Here is a 15,780-nt window from a genome sequence, read left to right as displayed (position 1 = left end):
CACAGAGATCCCCAAACTAAAGGGTTGCCCTTTAGAGACCCCTTAACAAAGGAACCCCCCCACAGACCCCTCCAAAAAAGAGACCCCCGTCTGGAAGCGAGAGAGCAGTCCAGACAGGGGCAGTGAAAAAAAAATCATTGTTGTAGCACTCACCTGGGCACACACCTGCTGGCTCAGCCAGACGGAGCACCACGTGTCCATTCCTGGAAAGAGAAAAGCACCGACCTCCGTTTAAACCCCTCAGGTCCTTTAGCTGCAATCCATTCATTCATTTCTCTTAGTGGGCTGTGATTGACAGCTTCCACAAACACAGGTGTCAGCCTTGCTTCATTAATCTTCCTTCATGGATGAATAACTTTAAGTTGGGGCGGCACGGTAGCACAGTGGTTAGCACTGTTGCTTTGCAGTGCCAGGGTCCCAGGTTCGATTCCCGGCTTGGGTCACTGTCTGTGCCGAGTCTGCACGTTCTCCCCGTGTCTGCGTGGGTTTCCCCCGGGTGCTCCGGTTTCCTCCCACAAGTCCCGAAAGACGTGCTGGTTAGGTGAATTGGACATTCTGAATTCTCCCTCTGTGTACCCGAACGGGCGCCGGAGTGTGGCGACTAGGGGATTTTCACAGTAACGTCATTGCAGTGTTAATGCAAGCCTACTTGTGATAATAATAAAAATTTTTATTAAAAGTGCTGTAACCACAATGTTTACAACCATCAACCACTTCAAAGAGACGACAAGGTCCCCAGCATTACTAATGCCAGTCTTCAGCCAATTCCATTCATTCCATTTAATATTAAACTTGTGTCCCAGAATTAGTCAAGCTGTTCCAGGAGAGCTACAAGACTGGCATCTATACAACATGTGGAAAATGGCGCAGATAACAAGCAGGACAAATCCATCCAGCCAGTGACCACCCCATCACTCTCATCAGCAAACTAATGCAAGGCGTTGTCAACAGTGGCATTCTGCTCACCAAAGCTCAGTTGGGTTCTGTTTGGGCCACTTGGACTTTGGGCCTCATTACAAAATGGTCGAAACATGGAGAAAAGGTTGACTACAATCACTTGCCAATCCTCTTCGACTGCGCCTTCCAAAACAGCAACCAATGGAAGAACAAGTAGACACATTGGAACACCACCAAGTACACGTTCTCTTCCAAGTCACTCACCATCCTGACTTGGAACACTGTCACTGGGTCAAAATCCTGGAACTCCCTTCCTAACAGCACTGTGGGTGTACCTACACCACATGGACTGCAGTGAATTAAGGAGGTGGCTCACCACCATCTTCTCTGCTCTCATTTGCCATAATTAAATTAAAAAAGAGAAAGATTAGTCATGGAATCATTCAGCGCAGAAAAGGCCCTTTGGCCCATCTAGTCTGCGCTGGTCAGGAACAACCACCTAACTATTCTAATCCCGCTTTCTAGCACTTGGCCCAACCACCTAACTATTCTAATCCCACTTTCTAGCACTTGGCCCATAGCCTTGTTTGCCCTGGGATCGCAAGTGCACATCTAAATACTTCTTAAATGTTATAAGGTTCTCTCCCTCCACCACCCTTTCAGGCAGCGAGTTCCAAACTCACATCTACTTCTGGGTAAAAAAAGTTTCCCCTCACATCCCCTCTAAACCTCCTGCCCCTTACCTTAAATCTCTGCCTTTTGGTCATTGATCCCTCCACCAGGGGGAAATGTTTCTTCTTGCCTACTCTATTTTCTTCCTCCGAGGATTGTTAGACTTTGGAATTCTCTTTAAAATCAGAAATCAAGGGTTATAGGATAAGGCGGGAAAGTGGATTTCGGGATTATCATATCAGTCATGATCTCATTGAATGGCGGAACAGACTTCAAGGGCTGAATGGCCTACTTCTGCTCTTATGGACATTATGGTCTTCTCCAGAGCGCAGTGGAGGCTGCGCCATTGAATATATTCACGGCTAAGATAGGTAGATTTTTGATCTACAAAGGAGTCACAGGCTAGAGCAGGGGTGGGCAAACTACGGCCCGCGGGCCGCATGCGATCCGACAAAGGTTTTTATGCGGCCCGCCAATGAGGTGCCCGGAATCATAACCGGCATTTTTGAAAAGCCGCCGAGGAAAAGCTGCTGAAGTAAATGCGCTTATTGAATAAGCGCATTTACTTCAGCAGCTTTTCCTCGGCGGCTTTTCAAAAATGCCGGTTATGATTCCGGGCACCTCATTGGCGGGCCGCATAAAAACGCGCGTAGTGGGGTGGATGAGTGGGGCTGTCTCATTGGTCGGTTTAGTTGGGTGTGCGACCAATAGGAGTCCAGGTTACAAACAATAAGCCTTATTATTGTTTGTAACCTGGACTCCTATTGGTCGCACACCCAACTAAACCGACCAATAAGGCAGCCCCACTCATCCACCCCACTACGTGCGTTTTTATTGTTGACTCGGCTAGGCTGTGTTTCTGTCAGTGTTAAGGATCAGCACAAGCAACTTGACACCTGATTTCAACAAACTGGTAAATGACTGCAGTCAGATGCATCATTCTCATTGACATTGTTCTGTTACTTACTGAGTTACTTTGTTTTTCAAATAAATGTGCTTTTTTTTCTTTAAAGACCTTTTACTTTGGCTATTTAAAATATTAATTATTTTACTTAATATACTATGCGGCCCTTTAAAATTGTGAATTTCTGAATGTGGCCCTTGCACGGAAAAGTTTGCCCACCCCTGGGCTAGAGAGGCAGGCAAGTGAAGATGGTGGTGTATTGGTAATATTGACTAGTACTCCAGAGCCTGGGATAATGTCCTGGGGAAATAGGTTTAAATCCACCTTGACAGCTGCTGGAATTAAAATTCAATTGATAAATTCAGAGTATAATGGTGATCATTAATCTATCATCAATCGTTGCAAAATGTTTGTCCTTTAAGGATGGAAATCTGCTACACTTACCTGGTCTGGCCTATATTGTGACTCCACACCCACAGCAATGGTATTGACTCTTAATTTCCCTCTCAACCAGCTGAAGAAGCCAGTCAATTCAAAGGCAATTAGGGATTGGCACAAATGCTGGCCTTGCCAGTGATGTCCGCACCCTATGAAGAATGTTTAAATAAAATTAGAGTTATGGCCACTCTCAGAGCAGCCATCATCTTTACTGACTGGCAGAGAATTCTGAAGGGACCAAATGACCTAATCATGATCCTGTTTCTTATGATTGATGTCAGAAACTCACCATATGGAGCATCATCAGGTTTGACCCATGGTTGATTGTCATATCATTGAACATGCATGCATAGAACATACGGTGCAGAAAGAGGCTATTCGGCCCATCGAGTCTGCACCGACCCACATAAGCCCTCACTTCCACCCTATCTCTGTAACCCAATAACCCCTCCTGACCATTTTGGTCACTAGGGGCAATTTATCATGGTTAATCCACCTAACCTGCACGTCTTTGGACTGTGGGAGGAAACCGGAGCACCCGGAGGAAACCCACGCAGACACTGGGAGAACGTGCTGACTCCGCACAGACAGTGATCCAGCGGGGAATCGAACCTGGGACCCTGGTGTTGTGAAGCCACAGTGCTATCCGCTTGTGCTACAGTGCTGCCCTAAATCCTTGTTGCATTGTTTCTGAGAGATGCTTTCAAGCCAGGCATCCATTTGAGCGACAGTCCTTGGATGCAGTGTTGGCAATGTTGATGGCCTTCCCACTCAGTCAGGAACCTCTCTACTTTATGGACTGCGGAAGATTTCTGAAGTAGGTGTGCATTGTGTTTCTCATGAAGGAACTTGCTCAGTCTGGCAAGAGAGGGTTCTACGAGGGGCGCTCGGCAAGAGCCATCGTAGACGGCATTCAGCAGAAAGGTGGGGTGATGCATCTTGATGATCTAAAGGAGCACACCATCACTCAGGTTACACCATCCTTCACAGACTATAAAGTAAGTGTCTCAATTTATGTTTGATGATCTGCTCATTTAATGATAATCAAGTCGAGGAATAACTGGAGAGTTTCTGTGGTGAACTGTGCTCAGGGTGGCTTAGCACATTAGCACAGATCAAACAGAAAGTTAATATATAAACAGAGAATGCTGTAAATACTGTGCGGGTCAGGCAGCATCTAGAGAGAGAGAAACCATTTTAGAATGTAAAGAAGTAAGAGTCGGTGAAGACCAAACTGCCCGATGAGCCATTCTGCTATTCAGCACAACCATAGCTGGTGTCCTAAAATGCTAGATGATAGTAAAATGAATATGTTAGTCAGAATTTTCCGGCCGACAATTCAAGGTGGTCCACAGGGTCCACATGACGGTGGCCCAGAGGAGCAAGTTCTTTGAGGGGGTGGAGGATAGGTGTGGGCACTCTGCAGGGGGGGGGGTGGGGGGGGGGGGGGGGTCCTGCGAACCATGTGACATCATGTCAGAGGTATTAAAGCTGAGGGTGGTGCCGAGTCCATAGGGAGCGATCTTTGTGTGTCGGAAGATCCGGGAGCCCAGGAGGTGAGAGTGGCCGATGGCCTGGCCTTTGCCCCTCTGTTGGCCCGGAGACAGATCTTACTGGGTTGGAGGTTACACGGAACCTCCGAGGTCGGGGGTATGGGTTAGCGATATGGCGGGTTTTCTCAGACTCGAGAAAATTAAATTCGTCTTGAGGGGATCGCTGCAGGGCTTTGCCCGGAGGTGGCAGCCGTTCATCAACTTCTTCGAGCAAAATTGGGCTGTCAGCAGGGGGAGAAATGGAGCCAAAGGGGGTGGCGAGTATGGGCAGGAGAACCAGAGGAAGGGGGGCTAGGGAAGATGGCATTGTTTGTGTAAGCCATGTTGGCTGGGGAAATTCCCATTGACAGCGGCGGGAGAAGAGAATCCCATCGCAAACGTCCGGCACATCACTCCCGCCACCAAGAAACACATGGCTGTGAGGGTGGAGAATCCAGCCCATTGCTTTTTGCACAAATAAAATCAAACTGCCATGCATTTTGTAACCATGTCTGGGCCGCAATTAAGAGCAAAGCGAAGAAACCGGGTGTTCCTCACAATTGAAAAATTTCAGTAGTCATAGAGGGCTCTGAGCTGAGAGACAGGTGACAGACCCAGATGAGGTGCTAAAGAGGCAACAGCAGAAGAGAGAGGGGCAGTCATCCTCGAAACACCTCATGTTCGACATGCATGAGCTGAAGGCTGAAGCCTGTTCCTGAAAAGATCATTTTTCCTCGCTGAACCAAAGACCATGGTGTGGTCGTCACTGGCTAGCTTTGACCAGCAGGTTTATGGGTGTTATTTGGGAAACAGGCCTCGGTAAAGTTCAGGATTACAGGGGAATCAGATGCTTCTGGGTTTCCAGTTTTTGAGGGACTAAGGGCTTATTGTTAATTTGCTGAAGTATAAGATAGTTCTTTGTCGTATTTAATTTCTTCTACCTTAAACGAAACGTAAAAAGTTTTTATCAATGAAAGAGAGATTTGAGTTCTCACTGTTCCTGCAAACGTTCACTAATATCTAAAAACAAAATACACCTTCGGAACACTGATCTTGGGTTCAGCCCAAGTTGAAACCTGCTCCCCATATCCCCCGATTTCCTGAGAGACCAAACATTTATCCGTCTCAGCCTTCAATATATTCAATGATGGGGGATTAGAGCATTCCAAGGTTCGATGACCCTTCGAGTGAAGTAATTGTTCCTCATCTCAGTCCTTATTGATCACCCCCTTATCCTGAAATGCTGCTGCATCGTTTTAGATTCTCCAGTCATGGGAAACACCATCTCAGTATCTATCCTGCCAAGTCCTTCATAAACGTGCGTGTTCCTGTGTGATCACCTCTCATTCTAATCTAATCTTTATTATTGCCACAAGTAGGCTTACTTAACACTGCAATGATGTCATTGTGAAAGTCCCTAGTCGGGTTGTAATATGAAGAGAAGCTGAGTAAATTGGGTCCGTGTTCTCTGGGGCTCGGAAGAATGAGCCAGTTGGTCTCCAGGAGGCCCTATAGCCTTGTTCTACCATTGGACAAGAAGCTTTGGGTTCAATTCCAATCCCAGGACTTGTTGACCAAGGAAGGAATGTTCATTATGTGGAACAACAGGCTTAAACTCAGTTCGGGAATTCTGCCACCTCCCCCCCCCCCCCCCCCCCCCCCCCCCCCAAATACCCCTCACTAATCTCTAATCTCAAAAAAGGGGTACAGATGTGAAAATATGCGAAAACAAAGTGGCCTTCTTTGTGCTCTATTATTCTATAATTTTGTAGTTTTAAGAAAAAAAGCTTTATTGGCTGTGTTAAGAGATTTTACTTGGATGATTAACAAGAAAAGATGGTAAGTTAGGGTGGCACAGTGGCGCAGTAGTCAGCACTGGTGCTTCACAGCACCGAGGACCCGGGTTCGTCCCCAACCCCGGGTTACTGTCCGCGTGGAGTTTGCACATTCTCCCCGTGTCTGTGTGGGTCTCACCCCCACAACCCAAAGATGTGTAGGGTAGGTGGATTGGTCACGGTAAGTTGCCCCTTAATTGGAATTGTTTTTTTAAAAAGATAAGCTGCAAAAGGTTATTATCCTCGACTGCTTTCCCTCTGACTTTCAGGGTTTAATGGCCTGGGAGCTTCCTCCAAATGGAAAGGGGTTCACTGCTCTGATGGTCTTAAACATACTGGAGAACTTTAACATCAAAGATAGAAACTAAAGGACTTTGAGAGTGACTGAGGCCCGAAGCCTGCAGATGCTGGTGACCTGATCTCTCTGCCAGAACTAATCCTCTTTGCCTGCACCCAGTTGCAAAATAAATCTTAAAATGTTCACAATGAAATATTATTATGTGATATGAAATGGAGAGCAAGTGGTGTCTAGGAGACTATGATGCAGAAAGGGGTTTGGATTTGGAAGAAGTTAGTACCTGAACATAGAACATAGAACATAGAAAAATACAGCACAGAGCAGGTCCTTCAGCCCACGATGTTGTGCCGAACCTTTGTCCTAGATTAATCATAGATTATCATAGAATTTACAATGCAGAAGGAGGCCATTCGGCCCATCGAGTCTGCACCGACTCTTGGAAAGAACACCCTACCCAAGGTCAACACCTTCACCCCATCTCCATAACCCAGTAACCCCACCCAACACTAAGGGCAATTTTGGACACTAAGGGCAATTTATCATGGCCAATCCACCTAACCTGCACATCTTTGGACTGTGGGAGGAAACCGGAGCACCCGGAGGAAACCCACGGATGTGCATACTCCGCACAGACAGTGACCCAAGCCGGAATCGAACCTGGGACCCTGGAGCTGTGAAGCAATTGTGCTATCCACAATGCTACCGTGCTGCCCTTAAGAACTAATTAATCTACACTCCATTATTCTACCATAATCCATGTACCTATCCAATAGCTGCTTGAAGGTCCCTAATGTTTCCGACTCAACTACTTCCACAGGCCGAGCATTCCATGCCCCCACTACTCTCTGGGTAAAGAATGTTGCTCGTTCTGGGTGAGTGTGCTTAACACTCAATTTGGCTCTGTTTCGTTCCTTAGCTTTGGAGTCGCCAGGTATCGTTAAGATACCGCCACAAGTTTCAAGGTCAAGTTCAAAGCAATAAATCCATACACCAATTAGTAAGTTCAAACAAGACATGTTTATTATATTACAGTAATCTACTAATCATGCATATACAACTATAAGACTAGGCTAATCCTACCACTAATAGGCCAAATACTTTTCTGGATAAGGGGACTGCCGGATCAGGGAACAACAGCCTCTAGCTTTGTCCTGGGTCTGCAGGCTTCCAGTAGTTATGGACTACAGGGGGTCAGGAGTGTCTACTCTCGTAGCGTGCGTTGTGACTTACTTTTTGGCGGCTGCTGTCCAGACCTCTCCTCCTCACGGTTCTTCTGCTGCAACGGTGTTCTGCTGGGAGGGCTGGCTGGTCAAGGAGAGGCTGGCAGAGAGAGAGAGCTGGCGTCGCGGTCTCTGTCTTATACTCCTCTCAGGGTCTTGCGCCCACCTGGGCGGACCCTCTATACTCTCGCAATCAATTGGGTCTCTTCCCAATCGATTGATTTGAATTCCCCAATAACGGGGCAGTCGCTCGATCACTGGGGCGGTTCTTGGGACTTATTGGTTTGGACTTCTTTGGCGCCGAAAAGTCTGGCCTTCCATTCAATGTATCGATTTGTGTTTAACTTGTTTCCAGTGCTGTCTGGTTTCTGCAGCAGTCAAAACTGGTTTCTGCAGTAGTTTGTATATACAAGCGCTTTGCAAGCTGCTTGCTTTTACAACATGTCCATTTTCCCTGCATTCCTTGCAATCTTCCATTTTGTGTTGGGCAGTGGTCACCCCAGGTGGCTACAAGAACCTACCCTCTGACATCCCCCCTATATCTTCCACCATTCACCTTAAATTTGTAATGGTTTGTTCCACCTGGGGAAAAAGTCTCTGACTGTCTACTCTATCTATTCCCCTGATCATGTTATAAACCTCTATCAAGTCTCCCCTCATCCTTCTCCGTTCTAATGAGAAAAGGCCTAGCACCCTCAACCTTTCCTCGTAAGACCTGCTCTCCATTCCAGGCGACATCTTGGTAAATCTCCTTTGCACATTTTCCAAAGATTCCACATCCTTCCTGAAATGAGGCGACCAGAACTGCACACAGTACTCCAAATGCGGCCTTACCAAGGTTTTGTACAGCTGCATCATCACCTCACGGCACATAAATTCAATCCCTCTGCTAATGAACACTAGCAGACCACAGGCCTTCTTCTCAGCTCTACCCACTTGAGTGGCAACTTTCAAAGATCTATGAAGATAGACCCCAAGATCTCTCTGCTCCTCCACATTGCAAGAACCCTACCTTTAACCCTGTATTCCACATTCATATTTGTCCTTCCAAAATGGACAACCTCACACTTTTCAGGGTTAAACTCCATCTGCCACTTCTCAGCCCAGCTCTGAATCCTATCTATGTCTCTTTGCAGCTGACAACAGCCCTCCTCACTATCCACAACTCCACCAATCTTCGTATCGTCTTCAAGAATCAAAGATGTCCACAGATGAGAAGATTAGGTGGATTGGCCATGTTAAATATCCTCCAAAGTGTCCAGGGTTGTGCAGGTTATTGAAGTGTTGGCTACTGTAGACTTGAGAGATGAACAGACACTTCCAACACTGATGAAGGTTCAACTCAATTTTATTAGTTACTTCTAACTAACTAACACACGATGACTGTGGGTCTAAATGATGCTAACTTAAACTAGAGACCTTAGCCTTGTCCGAACCAGTTGATTCTCTCAGCACGTGGCGTGAGTCTGTGCTGGGCTGGATGAGTTCTTGTTACACTCAGAGGCAGCACCCAGAATGAACGGGAACCGTGGTGCCCTCTGCCTTTATAGTGTGTGTATTCTAACTGGTGATTGGCTGCGATGTTTGTACATGTTGATTGGTCCCTGTGTGTGTCCATCAGTGTGTGTCTGCACCATGATATACTGGTGTATATTATGACAGGGAGAACGTACAAACTCCACACAGATAGTCACCCAAGGTTAATAATAATAATATTTTATTGTCACAAGTATGAAGTTACTGTGAAGAGCCCCTAGTCACCACTTTCCAGCGCCTGTTCAGGTAAGCTGGCCCGGGAATTGAACCCGCGGTGCTGGCCTTGTTCTGCATTACAAACCAGCTGTCTAGCCCACTGAGCTAAACCAGCCCAGGTTGGAATCAAGCCTGGGTCTCTGGCACGGTGAGGCAGCTGTGCTAACCGCTGTGCCACTGTGCAGGTAGCTGTGCTTCTTTTAATCTGAAGGTCATCACATGAAAATTCTGAAACTCTTTACAACACAACCATTTCACCTCTCTGGTTGCACCCCAGTGACAGGCCTTTACCCCTAATCTGCCTGCAAGGACCAGCCTGACATTACGCATTCTATATTATTTAATCATTTCAACTCATGTATTAGGGTTTGCTTCTTCTAGACTCTCAGCTGCATATCAACTATTTCCTCTGTCCCACCCCTTTCACAATTTTAAAGACCTCAAATAAATCATCCCTTTACCCCGTCCTAATAAAAACAGCCCCAGTTTTCCAAGTTTTAATTTGTATTTTCTCTTGCCTTCCAGAACTGGTGGGGTTTCACTGAAGCGCTATATAGATTCACCATTACATGTCAATTTTTTAATAATATATGCCTCTTGTTATGAAACTCAGTATTATACGAGTATAGAAACGCTACAGCACAGACCGAGGCCATTTGGCACATCTTGTCCATGCCAGCCCGTGAACGCCCCGGTGCCTTTATAATCCCACCTTCCTGCACCCGGCCCATAGTCCTGTAGCTTAGGGAACTTAAGGTGCAGGTCCAGTACTTTTGAAAAGCGTTTAGGTCCTCTGCCTCCACCACCAACCCGGGCAGCGATTTCCAGACACCCACTACCCTCTGTGTAAAACCATTCTTCCTCGTGTCCCCTCTGCAATGATATGTATATTGTCAGGATAGTGAAGGGTTAATAATCACATCTATGTGTAAATCAAACACTAGAGAGCGTCACTAATTCACTGTTTTTAAGACAGCCTCTCAAGGGAATTCTGGGAGAAGCTGAGAGGAGAAGCTGAAGTGAACATGGACAGCAAAGTGAAGTTAGTTAGAGATATATAGCACAAGGTCAAGTCATAGTGTATTGATAGAATATTGAATACTGTAATACAAATGCAATATCATTTGTTATCATCTATAACTCAGTAGAGTGTGTGAACTTCATTTAATTAGTAGTGTAATGATAAATTAGTTTTGTTTCAATCTTTTGATAGGTATATTCTTTGTCCACACTACATCAGGTTATTCTGGTAGAAAAGACAAAGTATACAACATTATGTTGTATTCTTTTTCTTTTTTTCCAGACATCTATCATCGAGTGTTGTTAAAAACTCATCTGGGCAATGGGGAGACAGACTGCTTGGTGCCAGGGGCGGGCGCTATCAAGTCAGCATGGGTCAGCTGACTCTCGGAAGCGCAATGGGGGGTGAGCAGGTGATAAGCTGGTGCTTAACTTGTGGGGTTGGATTTCTAGTGTTGTTGCTGGGGGGGGGGGGGGGGGAGCTGCTTTGCTGACAGAGGAGGAACTGTTACTAGGAGACAAATGGGAGGTCGGGAATGGTGACTGCCCGATGGGGTCTCAAGGAGGCGGCGGGCACGAGTTAGAGGCTGGCCTAAAAAGGGGGATGGCTAGCCGGCGGGAGTGGGGGGAAAGTTGGAAGCCCCCTGACCAGGCTGATTGCATGGAACATCAGAGGGTTGAATGGGCCAGTCAAAAGGGCTCGTGTGTTTGCGCTTTTGAGGGGGCTGAAGGCAGACGTGGCAATGCTACAAGAGACACACCTAAAGGTTACAGGCCAGACGAGATTGAGAAAGGGGTGGGTCAGCCAAGTGTTCCACTAAGGGCTGTATTCAAAGACCAGGGGGGTAGCGATCTTGATCAATAAACGAGTGGCATTCGAGGCAGGGAGAATCATGTCAGACATGGGGGATAGGTACATAATGGTGAGTGGGAAGCTGGAGGGGGTGCGGGTGGTACTTATGAACATATATGCTCTGAATTGGGACAATGTGGAATTTATGAGGTGGGTTTTAGGTAAGATCCCTGACTTAGAGTCACATAACCTGATCATGGGAGGAGACATTAACACAGTCATTGATCCGGAATTGGACCGGTCAAAATCCAGGACAGGAAGGAGGCCGGCTACGGCAAAGGAATTGAAGGATTTTATGGAACAGATGGGGAAGTAGACCCATGGAGGTTTGCAGGGTCAAGGGCAAAGGGGTTATCCTTTTTCTCACATATCCACAAGGTATACTCTTGCAACAACTTTTTTGTTCTGAACAGGGCGCTAATACCGGAGGTGGTGGATACTGAGTACTCGGCAACTGCAGTGTCGGATCATGCCCTTCATTGGGTGGATCTACGGGTTAGTGTGGAGAGAGGACAATGCCCGCTGTGGAGACTGGATGTGGGGTTGCTAGCAGACAAAGCGATCTGTGGGCGGGTTAACAAGTCCATCCGGAACTACCTGGAAACAAATGATACAGGGAGGTCTGCGCAGCGACGGTTTGGGAAGCTTTGAAGGCAGTGGTCAGAGCGGAATTAATCTCGATACGTGCCCACAGAGAAAAGGCGGAACGGGCTGAGAGGGATAGACTAGTGGAGGAGATACTCCAGGTGGACAGGAGATACTCGGAGGCCCTGGAAACGGGGCTACTGAGGGAGCGCCGGGTGGAGTTTGGGCTGACAAGTAGAGTTTGGGCCGTTGACCACAGGGAAAGTGGTAGAACAGTTGAGGAAGGCAAGTGGGGTAATTTATGAGTATGGGGAAAACGCTAGCAGAATGTTAGCACACCAGCGCAGGAAAAGGGAAGCGGCCAGGGAGATAAGTAAAGTAACGAGTAGAGGCGGGAATACGTCCTGGACCCAGCGGGGGTGAACGAGGTGTTTATAGTAAACTCCTATAGTAAATTATATGAGTCAGAACCCCCGGCTGGGCTGGAGGGGCTGAGGCTGTTTTTGGATCAGTTGAGGCTCCTGAGGGTAGATGAGGATCTGGTGGAAGGGCTGGGAGTCCCAATTAAGATTGAGTGAATAATCAAGGGGCTGGAGGGCGTGTAGTCCGAGGCCTGACAGCTACCCGGTTGAATTCTATAAGACGTTTTCAGAGGTATTGAGCCCACTGCTGGTGAGGACATTTAACGAAGCAAGAGAGAAGGGAGTCCTCCCCTCAACAATGTCGCAGGCCTCGATTTCATTGATGCTGAAACGGGAGAAGGATCCGGAGCAATGCGGGTCATACAGGCCGATTTCTCTACCCATTGGAGGGGATGGGGGAAGTAATATGAACCGTGGTGGAATTTGGCAATTTTTCGGGGTATAAATTGAACATGGGGAAAAGCGAGATGTTCGCGATCCAGGCAAGAGGGCAGGAGAGGAGACTGGGAGAGCTGCCGCTTAGAATGGTAGGGAGGAGCTTTCGGTATCTGGGAATCCAGGTGGCCCGGGAATGGGAGGCACTACACAAATTAAACCTATCCCAGTTCGTAGAACAAATGGAAGGGGACTTTAAGAGATGGGACATGCTCCCGCTATCACTGGCGGGGAGGGTACAGACCGTGAAAATGACGGTCCTCCCCTGATATTTGTTTGTCTTTCAGTGCCTCCCCGCCTTCATCCCAAAGGCCTGTTTAAAGCATGTGAATAAGATTATTTTTGGCTTTGTGTGGGCGGGTAAAACCCCGCAAGTGAAGAAAATGTTGCTGGAGCGCAGTCGGGGGGACGGTGGGTTGGCGCTGCCGAACTTCTGCAATTACTACTGGGCGGCTAATATAGCCATGATCAGGAAGTGGGTATTGGGCAGGGGTTGGCATCGGAGCGGATGGAGGCAGCGTCATGTAAAGACACCAGTTTGGGAGCACTGATATCGGCGCCTCTTCCATTCTCGTTGGCCCGACACTCCACAAGTCCGGTGGTGGTGGCGGCTCTGAGAATCTGGGGGCAATGGAGGAGATAGAAGAGAGTGAAGGGAGCATCGGTTTGGACCCCGATTTATAATAATCATCGGTTTGTACCGGGAATGCTGGATGGTGGGTTCCGGAGATGGCAAAGGGCAGGAATTAGGAGGATGGGGGATCTATTTATCGATGGGAGCTTTCCCAGCTTGAAAGCTTTGGAGGATAAATTTGAATTCCCAGCAGGCAACGGGTTTAGGTATTTGCAGGTGCGAGACTTCCTGAGAAAACAGGTTCTGGCCTTCCCGCTGCTGCCGCCATGGGGGATACAGGACAGAGTGGTCTCCAGTACCTGGGTGGGAGAGGGGAAGGTATCAGATATTTACCAGGAGCTTTTGGGGGCGGAGGAAACTCCGGTGGAGGAGCTTCAGGGCAACTGGGAGGACGAGCTAGGAGGAGAGGCGGGTCTATGGGCGGATGCCCTAAGCAGGGTTAATACATCCTCATGTGCCAGGCTCAGCCTGATACAATTCAAGGTAGTCCAACGGGCACACATGACAGCGGCTAGGATGAGCGGGTTTTTCGGGGTAGAGGACAGGTGTGCGAGGTGCGCGGGAAGCCCAGCAAATCATGTCCACATGTTTTGGGCATGCCCGAAGCACAGAGGGTTTTGGCAGGGTTTTGCTGAGGCAATGTCCACGGTGCTAAAAACACGGGTGGGGGTGCTGAGTCCGGAGGTAGCGATCTTTGGAGTGTCGGAAGAGCCGGGAGTTCAGAGGGCAAAAGAGGCTGACATCTTGGCCTTTGCCTCCCTGGCAGCCTGGAGACGGATCTTGTTAATGTGGAGGGACACAAAGCCCCCGAGTGTAGAGACCTGGGTTAATGGCTGGGTTTCTCAGTCTTGAGAAAATAATGTGCGCCTTAAAAGAGTCCATGGTCGGGTTCACCTGTAGGTTGCGGGAGTTCGTCGACTTTCTCGGGGAAAATTAAAATGTCAGCAGATGCAGTATTCCAAAGGGGGGGGGGGGGGGGTGTGGGGAGAGGGCCGGATTTTGGTGTGTGGTTGGGGTGTGTGAAGATTGATATGGGGGGGGGGGAAATGTTTATTATACCATGTTGATGTCATTGTCTATGTTATTTTTATAAGGATTTTCAAATACCTTAATAAAAATATTTTTAAAAAACTCATCCGGGTTCGCCTTCCATACCTTGTCCAGATCTGTGGTAGTGTGGATGACTTGCCCTCTGAAATGGCCCAGAAAAGCCACTCAGTTCACACCTATAGGGATGGGCAGCAAATGCAGGTTTTTGCCAGCACCATCCACAGCCCGTGGAAGAATAAAAGGAGGGAAGAATAAGTTTTAGAAAATCTGGACCTCCCTCCTTTAAAGTGTGGGGACACTGAGGGTGAGAACATTTCCAGACTGCCATCGATAGACATTTTGTGAAGTAAAGTAAAGGGTGTACGGGATGTGGAGCAAAGCTGGTCAAAGCACGATCCGAATCAGCCACTCGAATGGCAGAACAGGGACTGAGTGGCCTACTCCTGTTCCTGTACATCCGAGAGAACCCCCCGCAAATCCCTCTGCTTGTGTCCCATTTTCAAATATTTGGATCAAAATTAAACCACGACCTCATTTTACAAAAAGAGGTTATTTACGGACTAATCTTTCTGCAGCTGGGTATTTCGATGAGGTGCTGGCGAATGCCAGGGTCCTTTGCTTGCCTTAGATAAGAGTGTATGCACTTAAATTAGTTCAAAGCCTTACTACCTGGAGGGGTGACAATACTGATGCCAAGTCAAAGAGATATGCAGTGGAAATGATGCGATGGTCCAATAGAAACTAATTGTAAATAATGTTGAACTTTGGGTCTGCTTCAGGTCCTAATCGGATTGCTTACTACTTGGGTTTCTCTTGGCTTAAACATGATTCACTGTTTTTTTCCAAATGACTGGATGTGCTCTTGTTTTTAGTTTACTGGTAACAATCTTCAAAAATAAATAGATAATGAATTTTTCGCTTCAGGGCTCATGGTGTGCCATCTTCTTGCTTTTTTTTTTGTTTCCTTTGCCCCTTGTGGATAGTTAGGAGAAACAGTCAGGGTATCCATGGCAACCCCTGCGGGGCTGGTGGTGACACTGTTTACTTTACAGCAGTGGATACGGAGGGAAATGCCAGCTCTTTCACCAATAGCAACGACTCGGACTTTGGCACTGGACTTGTACCAGAAGGCTGCGGATTTGCCTTACCTATGAGCAAAAACAAAAATCAAACAGCGCGCACACACTTTTCACTTAGCAACGGGAAGTTATACTCTAACATGAGGTCCTGCTT

General features: G+C 47.5%; 1 protein-coding gene across 1 annotated transcript in view; it reads left to right on the top strand.

Moving 5' to 3' along the window:
• The window catches only part of LOC119975655 (glutathione hydrolase-like YwrD proenzyme), a 76,138-nt gene that overhangs the window by 43,585 nt on the left and 16,773 nt on the right, over positions 1-15,780 (top strand). The window contains exons 6-9 of the mRNA XM_038815437.1: positions 3,757-3,909; positions 6,548-6,640; positions 12,093-12,105; positions 15,531-15,695. Coding sequence (XP_038671365.1) covers positions 3,757-3,909; positions 6,548-6,640; positions 12,093-12,105; positions 15,531-15,695 — 424 coding nt within the window. The remainder of the gene's footprint in view (positions 1-3,756; positions 3,910-6,547; positions 6,641-12,092; positions 12,106-15,530; positions 15,696-15,780) is intronic.

The sequence above is a fragment of the Scyliorhinus canicula genome, chromosome 13, assembly GCF_902713615.1.
Source record: "Scyliorhinus canicula chromosome 13, sScyCan1.1, whole genome shotgun sequence".
NCBI classification, from domain to species: Eukaryota; Metazoa; Chordata; class Chondrichthyes; order Carcharhiniformes; family Scyliorhinidae; genus Scyliorhinus; species Scyliorhinus canicula.
Note: the sequence above shows the minus strand (reverse complement) of the source record. Positions and strands in the feature narration are given on the sequence as shown.